Source organism: Marmota marmota, unplaced genomic scaffold, assembly GCF_001458135.2.
Source record: "Marmota marmota marmota unplaced genomic scaffold, marMar, whole genome shotgun sequence".
Classification (NCBI taxonomy): domain Eukaryota; kingdom Metazoa; phylum Chordata; class Mammalia; order Rodentia; family Sciuridae; genus Marmota; species Marmota marmota.
This window is the reverse complement of record NW_025999968.1, coordinates 46,978,864-46,993,718: the sequence shown is the minus strand read 5'-3', so window position 1 is coordinate 46,993,718 and position 14,855 is coordinate 46,978,864. Positions and strand designations below refer to the sequence as shown.

Sequence of the window (14,855 nt, the reverse complement as noted above, 5' to 3'; positions counted from 1 at the left end):
CTGATAGATAATTATGAACCAAGTTTTCATATTTTACACTGGTGTTCACGTTTGTGTTGCACGTTTGTGGGTTTTGACAAATACATAATGCCACATGCCCCTGCTGCTGTAGCATACAAAATAGTTCCACAGCCTCAGCAGCCTTCATGCTCTGCCTTCTCTGCTCTTCCCCCATCCCCTCAAGCCCTGCTGAGCTCTTCACTGTCTTCACAATTTTGCCTTTTGCAAAATGTCGTAGAATTGGAATCATGGCTTCCTCTTTTTGCAACCGTGTAAACTAAGAAGAGCTATGCTAAGTCCAAGTGAAAAACACTTTGCCACTTACTGAGCTAGAATCTATGCTCAGACCTGCTGGCTTCAAGCTTTGTGTATTTTTCTTCAATGCCATGTTCCCTCTGGAATTGCCAAAGTTCCTGGTTGTTCTTGTTGTTTCTTTTCCTGAAATTTGTTTAATTCACTATCACAATGAAGGGTTTCTATTTGTTCTTGCAGTGAAGACAAAGTAGTGGAAGTAGCAGAGGAGGAGGAAGTGGCTGATGTTGAGGAAGAAGAAGCCGATGATGACGAGGATGTGGAAGATGGTGATGAGGGAGAGGAGGAGGCTGAGGAACCCTATGAAGAGGCCACAGAGAGGACCACCAGCATTGCCACCACCACCACTACCACCACAGAGTCCGTGGAAGAGGTGGTCCGAGGTAATCCACTGTTGGCTTCTTTATGTTTGTTCATTTGCTTTTTTAATTTCTTGGGATATAAGAAAGTATCATACCAGAGTTTTGAAATTTCAGTCTACCCTATTGACACTGCCTTCGCCACCCAAAAAATAATAGTGTTTTTTTTGGATAACAAATAACCCAGCTTCTTGTGAAACTTGTTAATTTTTTTTTTCTACTTTTGGTTTAGCAAGCAGTTCAACAGCTAATTTCAAGTAATAGGATTTCCTGATTATACAGTCTATTCTGTGCCTTGTTCTAGATCATCTCATTTGACAAACACTAAGCATTCAACCTCCTAGCTGTTGCCCTAGCAGTTGGTACTTTGTTTGCATGCTGTTGTCTGTTGCTTACCACTGAGACTGTGAGCTCCATGATTGTAAGAACTGGACTCGATTCAGTTAGCCTACAGAGTGCTAGGTTTATAGAAAGTTAAAAAACAAACAAACAAAAAAACCTTTGTTCCATCAGTAGTTATGAGATTTAAATAAAGATCTGGCAAGTGTCACATTATTAATGCCTCAAAATTTAACTTGGATGAATTTTGTTACATGTAAGTTGTTTAACTGGGGATCATGACAATCTCTTCTTCAAGAAGTAGATGCTAGTATCTTAGACTTTGTTTTTCTGTTAATGTTCCTGTTGAGGAACAAAAAGACTTCCTTCTTGTCTCCGTGAGACAAAAACAAGTATTTGCTTTCCATTAAACAAACAACTATTGTAGCAACTGGTAAATTGGGGGGTCAGATTGCTTGAAGGTTCTAGAATTAGATTTTAGAAATATGGATTGATTGAATTTGAGTGTATTGCAAATATTTTCAAAGTTTTTCCACAAAAGTTACAACATTGTCAGGCTTCCTCTCACTTTTTATGAAGGTGTAATTATTTTGGTTCTTTTGTTGTATTAGAGCTTAAAATGGGCTACTTTCTCTGCCTGAGTAGGTTCCTAATTATCACTGTTAGCATTGCCTTCCCTTATGTTGCATTTTAAAATGATTTACATACCCACTCATTTTAAGCGTATAATTCAGTGACTTTAATATTTACCAAATGGTTTAACCATCTCCATAATCCAAACTCAGAACATTTTATCACCCCAATAATTTACCTCATACCATATCTCAGTTGATTCCTCTACTTATTTCTGGCCCCAAGCAAAGGCTAATCTTTCTGCCTCCATTGTTTTACCCTTTTCTGAACATTTAATGTAAGTGGGATCACACAATACATGTTCTTTTGTTTCTGCTTTCTTTCACTTAACATTTCTTTACCTTGTAGCTTTTATACCTGAGATTATTCTGAATTGAACACTCAGAATTAGTTCAAAATCCAACTAAAATATTATGCATTCTTTTATAAAAAAAAAGAACATATAGTTCTAGATGGATTGATTCATGTTATTAGTCCCTACTTAATGAGTTTCTTATTCATTTTAGCACATAAATGCATGTGCAGATAAATGCACATTTCATTTGAACTATGCTTTTTTTGAAATTCGCTGGGCATCCTTTTCCTGAGTATTTTTCAAATGCTTCCTGGGACCAACAGTGCCAGATCTGATCACATGAACTTGTTAGCTCTGATTTCTTCATCTGGAGAGTCTGATTTTCCAGGACTTCTCTTCTTCAAACCTAAACAATATGTAATCACAAATTATAGTAGGTAGTATTGACAGTGGGGATGAAGTTCTTTTGATGTCCATCAAGGTACTTGTTTATGTAATAATTAAAGTCTGTTTACTCAACCTCAGCATATGAGCACCTGTTTGATACAAGCCATTTTGCTAGGCCACATGGAACATATGATGAGCACCCCCAAGCTGGCTGACCTTCATGGGTGCTAAAATCTAGTAGGAAATCAAAGCCAAAGAAATACAAACTCAGTCTGTTTTATAAAAAATATGAACATGGAGCCTCCTTCAAAGACAAGAGAGAACTACAGATTGATCAAAGAAGGTTCCATGGAAAAGATGGCATTGGAACTAGGACTAGAAGCACATGCTGCTGGTAGATTTTGTTGTTCAGCACATTAGCATCAATAGGAAGTAGCAAATTAATATGGTGCTGTGGGATGGTATGTGGCATGATTGGGAGCCTGGGTTGGTCTAGTTTGAGTTAGAGCAGATGTCCTACATAATAGAGTTTGAGGAAATAAGGTTATGTGGAGGCCTTCAGTGCCAGGCTGGCAAATACAGGCATTAACTGGGATGATTAATTTTCCAAGGACTAACTCAGGAACTAAATGTGCTGCGGATTTTTCAAGTAGGCAATGGAGAGATTTGAATTTGATGTAACTGCTGTTGAGGTGTCAGGTGATAAGGAATGACCTAATTTATGCAATAGGGGAGAGGTTACCAGATAAACGTGGGCTCATATTGCACATGAAGGCAGAGTTCTCTTGAGATCATGTGGTCTTGTTACCTTCTCAGTTAGTCTAGTCATTTGCTTTTCAGTTTTATGTGTAGAATTATTAGGTATTAAAGCAGGACATAGAAGAACATACATGTCCTAGTATTTTCTACAGAAAGACAAAGGCAGTTAAAAGAATTTTTTAAAAAAATCTTTAGATTTAAGGTTTAATGTAAGAGAAACAAAAAAGAAACCAAAAAAAATAACTAGTTTAAAATATAACTAGTTAATAATATTGATTGCAAGAAGAGCCATAAAAGCAACCTTCTGAAAGCTATTGTCTTTTAAAGGCACTTAATGCCAGAAATTAAAGAAACTTTTAATAGGAATCCACCCATTCAAAGTCTCCTGAAGTGGACAAAAGATATAATAGAGGCAAATCTTTCTGGAAAAGAGGGCCTAATGTTATGGTATGTTGTATCCACGTGAGAGAGTTTTTTTGTAGTCCCAGCTAGTTCCAATGAAGACATAAATGTTTTAGATGGTAGCATTAAATTGTTAGCAGAAGGTAAAAATTGCCCCAATCAAGAGCAATGGCCACTCCATAGGTGATTGCTCACTATGTAAAACTCTAAGTAGCCTGCTTCTGCAGGCTGAAAACAAACATTGACAGTGACTTGCAAAGAAGAGACAGTGAAAGAGGCGTGCAATCTCATTTTGAATGTTAATGCTTCAGCCCCTGATGGAAACTGTGATTTACAACCCAAAGAAAATTGTTTCATCATCACCAACCTATTGCTACTAACACCAGTCCTTAACTGCTTCATAAAAAAAAAAAAAAACAGTACTTTTGTGACCCATTAACATTTGGAAGAAACAGAGGAAATAAAAATAGAAGACATTTCAGCCTGGTCATAAAATTTTCAGCCATGCTGTGTGAGCATCAGTGATACCAAAGTGTGAGAGGTCTATTCTGTGTTTCTGATTTCAAAGGAGAAATGCATTGAAAGTAAGCACATTATTGCAAAACCCATTTGGCTTTCAAGTTTCTTGTTATCTTTGGTAATTAAGAAAAAGTGGGATATTGATCTAGTAGAATAGCCATTACCAAGTTAAATAAAACCGTAACACAGATAGACACTTGCTCCTAATTTTTCTGTGTTTGGAGAAGAGACGTCTGGGTAATTTCTGATTGAGCTGTGAATTTCTGATTAGGTGTTAGAATTATAATAAGTGATGTTATCTTTGATTTGACCTAGCCGGTTTTGTCCATCCAGGGCAACTCTGCTTTTTACCCTATGTTGATTTCTTCAGCAAGCATTCTTTGTGCCCTTCCTCTCAGCTGGGTGCTTCCTTGAGTAGAAGGTATGATGGGGGTACAGCAGAGCAATTGTGGTGGGCCCAAGTTGAAATCCTTTATTGTAGACAGAAAATTTTAGGATTGCCCTCTCCTTGCCCTTCAAGGCAGCAGTTCCATCTTTAACAATTTTTACTTTTCTGTGTGGTCGAAATTTTACATCCAACATAAGGCCTGAAAAAGTTTTTTTTTAATTACGCAGTCATCTAACCAATAAGTGGTGAAGGCAGGATTTGGGCCCGGTGCTCCAGGGCATTTCTGCTGCACTAATTCTCAAATTATGCTTTTACTTCACTTTTCTTTATAAATACACCCCAGTCAGTTTAACCTGTGTTCCTTTGTAAGTGCTTATTGCTTTGCTACAGGCATGCATTTATCTTATTATCTTTTCCACACTGAGCATGTCTAGAAATTTAGAAAATTGTATATAAATAATCATCCAATCCCATTTATTTGCATATTGCCTATGGCTTGTTCATGCTATAAAAGCAGAATTGCAGTTGTAAGAGAAATTACAGACCCTGTAAAGCTCCAAACATGCCTTTCCAGAAAATGTTTGCTAACCCCTGATATTATCCCTAAGAAGATGCTACCATATCAAGTTAGTTTCCTTCAGGAAGTTGTTTTGTTTTTGTGGTCAGGGGCAGACAAGTGTAATGTTTAAAGAGAATTTTTAATAATTTATGACGTTGGGCCAATTAAATAATTTGTTTTTCACAGGTAGAGTATGGGTGCTAATGTTACTTTACGTGTGCCTTGTGAGAACAACTAGATAATCTATGTGAAGCATTGACCATAATGCCCAGTACATTCAGTAATGACTAGTAACTGTAAGGAGAAATTTCTAGTAACTGTTAAGTTTCTTTTGTGAGCAAAGGCTGCCAAGATACAAATCTCATCTATAGCTACCAAATGTAAATTTGTATACATCAAATAAGCTTTAATCCCCATGGCTTCTCTCTGTAAAATGGGAATTAGTAATACCTATCTGATATTTAGCTACTTTTTGAGAGTTAAATGAAGTGATACGTGATAAACATATAGCACAGGTCCTGATAGACAGAGCTCAGTTAACCTCAACTGCCAGGAATGTTGTGGTTATAATCATCATTCAAATCCTCTAATGTGTTCTGAACATTAGAGAACTAATGTTTCCTGCAAATTAAGAATGTTAAAGGGAAGCCATCAAACTGACTTTTTTAATTATAAAAAGAATAAATGTAATATGACTGTCATCTATTGATATAACAGAACTGATTTTTTAGACAACATTATTACAGTTAAAAAGCAACTTACGCTTGGTTTCTGGCTTAAAACATTTTTTGTGAATATATGTCACATATTAAAGTATCTGTAGTTAAATTTTATGTCCAGGTAGTATTGAACAAGGTAGTATTAAGTGCTACCACATTTCCAGGTAGACTTTTATTTCTTGCAGGTCTTTTAAACCTTGTGGAAATTTTTCTATTAAATGGACAGATGGAGACGCTGACATAGGTGACTGTCTCCTCTAGTGGTGAAGCCAAAATATTTGTTATAGATGTTGCTTCCCTTGGGTTAGAGAATGACCTTGGCAAAATGAAATTATTGTTGTTCTCCTTCTGGTGACTGTTAATCTGGGAGAAGCACCATGCCTTATTGCCGTACATCCTGCCAACATTGATGGGGTGCTACTAGGTACAGGCATCACACTTGTTGCTGCAGACAGCAGGACGTGAATGAGGTGGCCAGCTCAGTTTGCTTCAGCACCACTCCTTGAAAAGAATGCATCTGTTCAACCTGGATGGGAAAGAAGTTTTGCAGCATGGATGGAGTAAGGAAAGTACTTAGCCTAGGAAAAGAAGATTTTGCTTAAGGCACCGTGGAAATATTGGCATTTGAGTGATTGTGAAGGAAGAAAAGAATTTAACAGTTGATGGAGCATCAAATAGAAAGAATCCAGCAAGCATTATAAATCTATCAGGGCCGCTTGCATTGATCTGAGACGTAAAACAAAGTGTGGCATAATCCTCATGTCTCCATTCTTATGTATTTGCAATGGACATGATTCAGGTACCTATGATTCATTAAAGGGATTCTTGCTTATCATTCATATTGAACGTTTCACAAAATTTGGAGTTAACTATGAGCTTAACCTGCTGTGGATGTGAAAATGAACTACCACACTTGAGTTGGAAACTTCAGTAGTGGCATGCTGGGGGTAAAAAAAAAAAAAAAAAAAATGCTCCAAGAAGTGTTTGGGATTAGGGCCAGAGAATAATTGCACCTTCTTTTAGAGAAAGCCTTAGACCTTTACCTCCCATTTTGACTAAGGCAAATAGGATGCACTCACATTTCTTGACCATGATGTTCCATCTTTTTGTGTGTCAGGAGAATGGTATCAGTGCACTGACCACCTATGTGACAGGTGGCAGCCTGTTATTTTGTGCCCTGGGGCATGTCAGCCATTGATTTCCCAGTGTGTGATATGAGTTTTACTACATACAACGTGGAGCAGAGCATTATTCAATGTGGTTTAATGGACGTCATCTAGAAAGCCCACTCTGATAATTAGGTTGCTTCAAATGGGAGACTGAGAAGCAAAGCTACGCAAGAGACACAGAGGATACACATACTCATGAAGATCCACATTACCATAAAGAAAATTTGTGAACTTTGTTTTGCTTTTAGTTTTTCATGGCTGGTCATGCTCAATCATTTTTCACCTTTCATTTCTGCATGGTTTTAATTTGTTAGCTTATTCTAACAGTATTTGAATACAATTATATCTAAATTTATTTAAAAAACAAACAAAACTTCAGTTCATTTCAGTTGAAGGCCAGAAACCAGATCTTAAAAGAATGCCAGTTTTTCCCCAGATTAGTTGTTTTCATACACACACACACACACACACACACACACGCATGCATTTGCCTCATACTCAATTGTATGAATCTACTCAAGAGTTAGTAATTAAGAATACAAAAATCAAACCTAAAAAAAAGAAACCCAGCAAATTAGAGAGTAGTTCATGTAAACATGCATACATTTCCATAGTACCTTCTTAGGTAATTTGTATGTCCAGCTGAGTTTGGGCTTAGATTCCTTGGACAGGTAACAAAGCTGTGGGTTTTTAGGAAAATCTTTAGTTCCCTTGTAGAAAAATTTGAGTTTCAGGAATTTTAAAAGCAGGTATATAAACAGCCTAAACACATACCTACTTCTCCCAGCCTTCAACCATTTTGCCCTCCTAAAAACTCATCTTCGATTTCCAGCCATCTCTGCTGACATGTCTAACCTTTTGTGATTGTATTATTGAAGACTGGAAAGTGAAAAGGAGACAAGGCTGAGTGAATCTCACAGAAAAATCACGTTTGAACCCAACTACTGTGTATAGCTGTAAAGCTCTCATAAAATTAAAGAAGAAGAAGAAGAAAAAAATCATGTTGGAGAAATCCCCTCAGCCTTGGAGATAGCAGCCCAATTTTTAAAAATTAAGAGAAGGAGAATTTAGGGAGGAAGAAATGTTAAAAGGCACACTCTATTTTATAGCCTAAGAGTGTTTCAGTGTTTATGAGGGTGGCGTTATCTCTTATATATGTTCTCATCAGATATCGTTTCTGAGACAGAATTTAAAAGTCAGAGACTTTGGACAGAAGTGTCACGTTGCTTGCCTATGATTAAGTTCTTGCTGTTTCATGACATAAACAAAGAAAGGCTTTGCTAGCCAGTTCTCATTCTTTCCATTCTGGAAATGTACTACCATTTGTTACCCAGTATTTCTGGGGTGTTGGTGACTGCTGCACAGTATCCTTCGTGGGCAAAATTATTAAAAAGCAACACAGATCTTTCTGGGGTTTGCTTGGGTGGTATCAGGCTTTCTCAGCTTTAGCACTATTGGTATTTTGGGCCAGGTAATTCTTTGTTCTGTGCGTTATAAGATGTTTAGCAGCATCCCTGGCCTATACCCACTAGAGGCCAGTAGTACGCCCCCCAATTGTGACAACCAAAAATGTCCCATGGGAAGGGATAGAGTAGAGCCTTTTCAATTGCAATCCCCTGGTGTCGAGATCCGCATGATATCCAGTTTTGAGTTATGAGAACAGAAAAATGCCCTTGCTCCACTATGCTGTTCTGTGCCGAAATGTTCTGTGTGTGTCTCATCTTAATTTCAGCCGTACTTCCTGACTCAGGGCTTAGCACGTGGTATGTAGCCAAAGATTCTATCCCACAAGAATAAGTCAAATAAACAAAAGTACACCAAAGTAAATATGATAAACACATACTTAGGTGAAAACAAGATAGATAAGATGTATAATGCAGTCCAGTTAAAGCTGCCTAAAATGTTGACTTAAAATATGACACATGCTTATTCGCCATATAGGCAGTGAAATAAGAGGAAGCTATTCTTCCCAGTTTGGGTTTTTATTCTTTCCAAAGAAATTCTTTCTCCCCTGGCACAGTGTTATAAAAGAGCAAATGATAGTAGCATCCACGTTGTAACGGGCACATGGTTGTTCTCAGCCAAGCTGCTGCTGCTTTTCTACTGGAAACTGTGACCAGAGGCCAGTGAGAATGATCAGGTGGATGTGTCCAGTCTCCTTTCTTCTTTTTTTTTAAATTAATTTTCTTAATAAATGACAGTGGAATGCATTATAATTCATATTACACATATAGTTGTATTAGTCTCTGGTTGTATTAGTCTCCTTTCTTTTCAAAGAAATAGTATAAGGAAGTCTAAGTCCAGTGATCCTCCCTTGGTGTTAATCCCAGTTGTTTTTTTTTTTTTTTTTTCATTCTTGTTTCCAAATAAAATAAAAGCTTTGATATTTCTAATGTTCTGGCATGTTATGGGAATGATATCACTGGAATTCAGATTTCTGAGGAAGCTGATGTTTTCATAGACTTAAATATGAGGAAGAGAATTATATCCTGGTATGGGATCTGAGGCAAAAGTATTGAAGCTATTTTAATGTGCTTCAGACACAGAACTTGAGAGTAAAAAAAATAAATATTTCTAGATAACTTGTTAAAATCAAGTTTTTGAGATACATATTTGAATCTTAAGACTCTACTAACTTTTTGTCATATCTCTGGTTTCCCACAAAAATGTGGACTTCATAGCCAAAACCTATACAACATTTACTAATTTTTCCCCTTCTTGCCTTTTTGGAATGTGATTGAATCTTGTATCTCTAATTTTGATATTTCAACTGCATTTAAAAGATAGCATGGATTACTATTCCTCTCAAATTTTTATCCATTCAGGTCACCCAAAGGCTCTTGCAAAACACAAATTCTAAGTTCATGGGGTTGGAGGGGAGTCCAGGCAGTACTGGTCCTGGGCAGTACTTGGAGGAGAATCCTCTAGCAGCATCTTCTGCTCTTCATATTCTGCAGATTTGAGGCACTGAGACAGAGAATAAGACTCTGAAATGGAAACTTCCCTTACCCATGGTAGTATTGTTCTTGAGGTATTAGTAATATCAATCAGAGTGAGAGAACCCTAAGGTATCTACCCACGGGAATTTTTTGTTTGTTTTTGCTTTAAATTTAAACTCTAGAACAAGAAAAATGTACGACTCTTCTAGGCTCTCTACATATAATATTGTTCCTGGTTGCATTTGTGCCCTCAGTGGTATGCTAGCCTGTGAAAACTAATTATTCATGAACTTCTTTCACTTCATGAGCCACAACCATTGGTAGCTTGAAATACCGTGGAAATCAGCAAACGCTGTGACTCAAGTGTTTTATCTTTCATTTTGCTGGAGAAAGCCAATTTCCCAGCATACTCTACCTCTCATTTAATGGGAAAAGCCCTCCCTTTGACTTTCTGACAGTGAACATGATACCTTTTGCCTGGTTTCAAACTTATTAATACTGTGTTGTATTTCAGACTAGCTGTGCAGATGAGTAAAGAATAAGTGTGTGCTTACATCAAACAGGAAACCAAAGTTGAAGGAAAATTACAGAGGAACCCTTCACTGGCTGTTAATATCACAACACAGGAGTTCTGATTAGTCTAAGACTTCACAAGTAAATCTCCTTCAGGTGGCGTTTTATAAATAACCTTTCGTCCTGGAGAGACGTGAGAACTGGGTCAGGTATAATTAGAATGGCAGATGTATTGGGTAGCCTTAGAGAATTAACACATTTCGGTAAAAAGCCTGGCCAACTAACGATACCTTCTAGAGACTTCCGTGACAAATAAGCACCCATCATCTTGTACTGAGTCAGTTGCCATGCACAGCTGTTAGTATCATTTGTTGGTATTTCAATCCATATTTGGAGCATGAGTACGATTTATCATAAGACTTCAGTTCATGCTTACTTGCCTAATTTTATATGATTCTATTTAGTAAAATGTGATTCCTAGATAATAAATACTTGAACATTTGTTGCTCTGATAATTTTCTAGTCTTGTTTTTTGATGACTACCTGCTAATATGCGTAAGCGCATGATAAGTGCTCTTTTCTATTAAAAGTTCTAGCATTGAGAAAAACACATCATCCCCTCCAAAAAAAAAAAAAGTGCATTGACTTTTAAATTTTTTCATCTATAGAAATCAAACACTTATCTACTTAAGCATCAACAGAATACACGTTTGATTCTAATAATATAGGCACAGGATGTAGTAGTGTTTAGAGTTGTAGCAATGACTGAAATCAAGCTTAAAAAAAGTAAAGTTGGGTGCGGGGGTTGTGGCTCAGTGGTAGAGCTCTTGCCTAGCCCGTGTGAGGCACTGGGTTCAATCTCCAGCACCATATAAAAATAAATAAACAAAATAAAGGTATTATGTCCATGTACAACTAAAAGTATTTTTTTTTAAAGTAAAGTTGTTTTAAATTACATTGAGGTCAGCTCTTTTCATTATTGATGGACTGAATGATTAGATAATAAACACATACTTTTGAAATATCCAAAATAAGTGTATGTAGAGGATTTCAATACTTATGTTCTTTATTTTTATTTTACTATTAGATGAAAGAAGTGATTTACTACAAAGGCAAACTGTATTTGTCTTAGATTTTTCTGTCCTTATTTGACTTAATATTTGGAGAAAAACACAAGATAAGGAATTTTTAACTAGAGGAAATGAGATATATATTTTACTGTGTATGACATTTAATTAAGTACATATTCTTACAGAATATGGAGAAAATTATGCTTCATGACTTTTTTTTAATAACCTCAGAATCTACAATTCTTAATTCTGTCCATAAAACTCCCTGGTTTGATCAGAAGCAGTTGAACTTTAGAGATTGGGAAGGGACACAGGAACACTTTAGCCCCATACCCATCTGCTCCTTCATACCTGTGTATTTGGCATGAGATCATCTTGTGCTGTTCTGCCCATTCCTTACCACATTACCACAAATACAATGTGTATATAAGTATTTATGGAATTGTTGCCAGTCTCCAGGCAGCTCACAAGGACTTCATCAAGGTCGTGAAACTCTTTGAGACCTTTGAAAGACAGATGTGCTAACAGTCCTAACAAGATCAGGAGAGTCAGTCCAAAATCTGGGAAATTTTAGATGAGAGTCATTTGTAGGCTTCAGCAAAAGTTGTGGGTTTATCATGTAGTTATTTACTTACTTAACATAATAAATGGATTTTGAGTTCTGAATAATGGTTTTTCTTGTCTTTGGGGGCTCATTTGGCCTGATTTCTTCAAATTAGCTATAACAAAGGGCTTCATAGGTATTTTAGAATGAGGCAGAAGAAAAATAAAAATGAATGTATCATTATGTTTCAATGGTGGCATAGGAAATTATATTCTATTGTAATGTCATTTGAACTCTAGGCTGGGAGATTTTCCTTTTATCAGAAGTATGGAGCTATTACTGGGCCGCACACCAGGGCAAATATCCGTCATAGACTGTCTCCTGTCTCCTGTCTTCATCATTCTTTTATCTCATGCTTAAGGTGCACCCACCAAAATTCTATTTAGTACATGAGAGAACTCATGAAGATAAGTTTCCTGCACCTGCAGGGCTGTGATGTACACTGTGGGGCCCTTGAGAGACAAGTATTAGAAATTAGGCATTTGGTGCTCTAAGAGGAATAAAATGTGAAAACAGGCCTGAGTGGTTCGGACACAGTGAACTCTGCTGCCAGCGCTCCTGTCTTAGGGCCATTCTGTGCTTTTTTGGTGTCAGTGGCTGCACACTGCTTGCAACTCCTGTGCCACTTCAACCCAAGGCAGGCTGAAGAGGCACCATTGTCTCTTGGCCTTCTTGGCATTAGCACAGCCTGAGATTAATGATGAGTCACATTGCATCTTAGAAACATGAAAAAGCAATGTGACACGAATATGTTCAGAACAGCCAGAGAGATCCAGCAACAGAGACCAGGCCATCCCGAAGGTGTCTGTTAGATGAAGAGAAGGTCAGGCCCAGAGGCGGAGACCACTGGTGGCTGTGGTTGGCAAGCCCCACGTGTGGGCGTGACTTTCAGCTCTGCAGCCCTGAAGCTGCTGTCAGTAACTCAGAGGTGAAAAGCCCTCCCCCCAAACTAATTTACCCTTTAGAAATTAGAATGGTAGTCCTTGACTTGGGGGGATAAATAAAATTGTCAAGTGAATGGAATCCTTGAATCAATAAGTCAGTCAATTTTTATCCTACAGGAAAATTTGGTACAGAAAGCCAATTAAAGACTAGCCTAGGGACCATGGGTTTTCAGAGGAGCAACACTGAATATATGACCTTGGTGCCTGACATTGAGCTCCATGTTCCTGAAGTCAGATATTTCCATCTGAGAGAGCCAGAATCATCCTAGATGCCTGTTATATATTACATGGGACCCCTATGGTGTTTGGAGCTCACCTTCTGTGCTCAGGCTGACTGTCCCTTCTGTTGACATCATCATGATGCTAACAGCTTCAGCTTTTGCCACCATGTCATTGCATGTGCTGAAAGAGCAGCATGTACAGGGAAGTGAAGTAGAAGTTGAAGTCGCTTTCTCATGGATTTTGTGGGTCTTTGTCTCTGTGTGTTGAGTATTCCTAAATTGGAAGCTCTGGGTTATCCATAGCTTTACCTTTCAGAAGGGTATTTTTTTCCCTGATATGTTAGTAAAACCAAGAATAAACAAGATATGTGTGTGTGCTTAGGTAAAAGCCAGCATGGCAGGAAGCAAACTCAGAGAGAAAAGTAGGACTCTTGTTTTATCTCCAGCAAAACTGGGATCCATGGGAGATATAGAGTTCTACTTGTGATCATGATTAACTTATAAATGAATTGAATGGATTTCTACACTTGGAGTCAATCAGGGATTATGAAACCAATCTTGGGGAGGGTGGCAAGGCAAGTGGACAGGTAAGATGTATTTTAATGTAAAACAATGCATGGTATGTATTAACAACTTAGCGCTGGTGGACTGTATTCTATGGTTTGGAACATTAGTCAAGATGAATGCACAAATAAAAATTGTCTTAGAGTTGATGTAATTGACTGTAAGTCACATTTACAGATATCACAGATGTTTTCAGGTATGATTGGTGATGAGGCTGGAAAATATTCCAAAATATGTGTAATTAAATTTATACCCAAGTGAAGTTAGTCATTTATAGAGGAAACAAAGTCAGATTGTTTGTGAGAGCTTAAAATTTTGCATCCTGTTCAAAACATCAAAATTGTTTTAAAAGAGAAGTTTATTTTTAAAATTTTTATTTTTTAAATATTTGTTTTAGTTGTAGGTGGACACAATAATCTTTATTTTATTTTTATGTGGTGCTGAGGATCGAATCCAGTGCCTCACATATGCTAGGCAAGCGCTTTACCATTGAGCCACAACCCCAGCCCCAGAAATTTATTTTTTTATAATGGAGAATTTAATATACACCTAAAAGCAACTCAAAGATCTTTTCACTTCTGGCCTAAATCTTTCTGTTACTACTGAGCCCTAGACAACAACCCAGATGAGAGCTCCCTGCCATTTCAAATACCCCAGTTACTGTTGGGTAGAGGCAGCCTAGGACACCTGGTCCATGTCACACAGGGAGGATGAATGCATGAGTAAAGCGTGTGTAGGGGAACAGCGACATGCCTTTTCATGCTAAATGTGGTTCCACATCTCCTCTGATTAGAGGTGTGCTCTGAACAAGCCGAGACCGGGCCCTGCCGAGCAATGATCTCCCGCTGGTACTTTGATGTTACTGAAGGGAAGTGCGCCCCCTTCTTTTACGGCGGATGTGGCGGCAACAGGAACAACTTTGACTCTGAAGAGTACTGCCTGGCCGTGTGTGGCAGCGTCAGTAAGTGGACCCCTCCTCCAGCCCGGCCACCTTTTGCCTTTCTCGCCACTGACTCTGCTCTTTGTAACAGATTGATTTTCTTGGTTCTTTGGGAATGGGCCTGTTGCTACCACTAACACATTTCTGTCAGTTCTCTAATTGCCCAGTCTCTGCAGTATGTTCAATCATGAGCACATCTCTTGTCTATCTCTAATAATTA

At 37.8% G+C, this 14,855-nt stretch overlaps 1 protein-coding gene across 7 annotated transcripts in view; it reads left to right on the top strand.

The window, feature by feature from the left end:
• The window catches only part of LOC107136416 (amyloid beta precursor protein), a 239,009-nt gene that overhangs the window by 128,671 nt on the left and 95,483 nt on the right, over nucleotides 1-14,855 (top strand). For 4 of the 7 annotated variants that reach the window (XM_015478669.2, XM_015478668.2, XM_015478667.2 and 1 more), the window contains exons 6-7: nucleotides 493-695; nucleotides 14,489-14,656. In XM_015478669.2, coding sequence (XP_015334155.1) covers nucleotides 493-695; nucleotides 14,489-14,656 — 371 coding nt within the window. The remainder of the gene's footprint in view (nucleotides 1-492; nucleotides 696-14,488; nucleotides 14,657-14,855) is intronic. The other 3 variants (XM_048803538.1, XM_048803537.1, XM_048803536.1) reach the window with 1 other exon arrangement.